The 1,340-nt window shown below is 64.0% G+C and overlaps 1 protein-coding gene across 1 annotated transcript in view; it reads left to right on the top strand.

Moving 5' to 3' along the window:
* The window catches only part of MNEG_1880 (hypothetical protein), a gene marked incomplete at both ends in the record, with an annotated part of 8,053 nt that extends 6,860 nt beyond the window's left edge, over nucleotides 1-1,193 (top strand). The window contains 3 exons of the mRNA XM_014049636.1: nucleotides 81-174; nucleotides 715-780; nucleotides 1,050-1,193. Of these exons, the coding sequence (XP_013905090.1) occupies nucleotides 81-174; nucleotides 715-780; nucleotides 1,050-1,193 (304 nt within the window). The remainder of the gene's footprint in view (nucleotides 1-80; nucleotides 175-714; nucleotides 781-1,049) is intronic.
* Between the last annotated feature and the right edge of the window lie 147 nt (nucleotides 1,194-1,340).

Below are 1,340 nucleotides of genomic sequence, written 5' to 3'. Positions count from 1 at the left end.
CCTTTGCCCCACCCCCAATCGACCTGTACCCCTGCCCCACCCAATGCCAACCCCTGCCCCTGCCTCTGCACCAACCCCAGGGCCAAGCTGCTGGCCGAGCTGCCCGTGGGGGCCTTCTTCCCCCTGGTCTTTGGCTCCCTGGTCTACCCCCTCTGCGGCCTCAACCCCAACCCCGTCAGGCGCGTCGGAGGGCGCCAAAACTTTGAGGCGCAGCGCGTTTTGGACTGCAGTTGCATCCAGCCGCCTGCTGAGACGCTCGCGCTCGCCGCCACGAGCGCAGGCGCCCCCGCCAGCCTGCGCATACCCATTGAAGTACGGCGGTTGCCATTTAATCTTGATTTGGTCTATTCGCCTCTGATCTGATCTCATGATCTGGCCTGATCTACAGGTACGCCAAGTTCCTGGGAATCCTCACCCTCGAGAGCTTCAGCGCTTCGGCCCTCGGGCTGGCAGTCGGCGCCGTGGCACCCAGCACAGAGGCGCGCGGGGTGCTCTGCAGGGGCCATCCGTTGAGTGTGCGGCCTGCTCAAGTTTTCCTGTCTCTCTCCCACTTGGAACACGACCCAGTGATTTGATAATACCTTAATTTGCTCCAGCCGCAATGACTCTCGATAAAACAGGCACTCCGTCATCCCTCGTGCGGCCGGCACGCCCGCTGCGCCCTCAGCAACCGCTGCTGATGCTTTGCCTCGTCACCTCCCCTTGTGTATTCAGGCTGCGGTGGCCATCGGCCCGGCGGTGATCCTCATCCACATCGTGTTTGGGGGCCTCTACGTCAACGTGAGACCTGGTCAACGCCTGGGGCAGGGCAAGGGAAAAGAATTTTTTGCTTTTGGCGGCTTTGAGCAACCAGCAGCTGCCTGCTTGCATCCCTGCTTTCAATGCGCGATGGTCGTCAGCGCCGCGCCTTCGAGGCGTGCACCTTCCACTTAGCCCGAGCCATCAGCCAACCCATGGGCGCCTGTGCCCTGCGCTGCACCACCGTGTCGCTGCCACCAGCATTCCCCCACATCTCACGCCTGCCCGCACCCTTCCGCCGCTGCGCGCAGGCTGACAATGTGCCCCTGCTGCTGCGCTGGCTGCCGCGCGCGTCACTCATCAAGAACGCCTTCCAGGTGGCCGCGCCTGGGGGCCTTTGGGGGGATTCACGCTGCCCTCCACTCTTCGTACGCCACACGCCGCCCGCATGTTAACCTCAACAACGCTGGCTTTGTGCCAGCTGGCGTCGTCCCAGCTGCAGCAAGCGCATGTTGTGCCCACCAGGCTTTTCGCCCACTCCTCTGGCAGCACCCTGATCCCTCCCGCTCACCTCAGCCCCCCACCCCCCCAAACCCTCCGGC

Source organism: Monoraphidium neglectum (assembly GCF_000611645.1).
Source record: "Monoraphidium neglectum strain SAG 48.87 unplaced genomic scaffold scaffold00199, whole genome shotgun sequence".
In the NCBI taxonomy this organism is placed as follows: Eukaryota; Viridiplantae; Chlorophyta; class Chlorophyceae; order Sphaeropleales; family Selenastraceae; genus Monoraphidium; species Monoraphidium neglectum.
The sequence above is the reverse complement of the archived record's forward strand: the minus strand, read 5'-3'. Positions and strand labels throughout refer to the sequence as shown.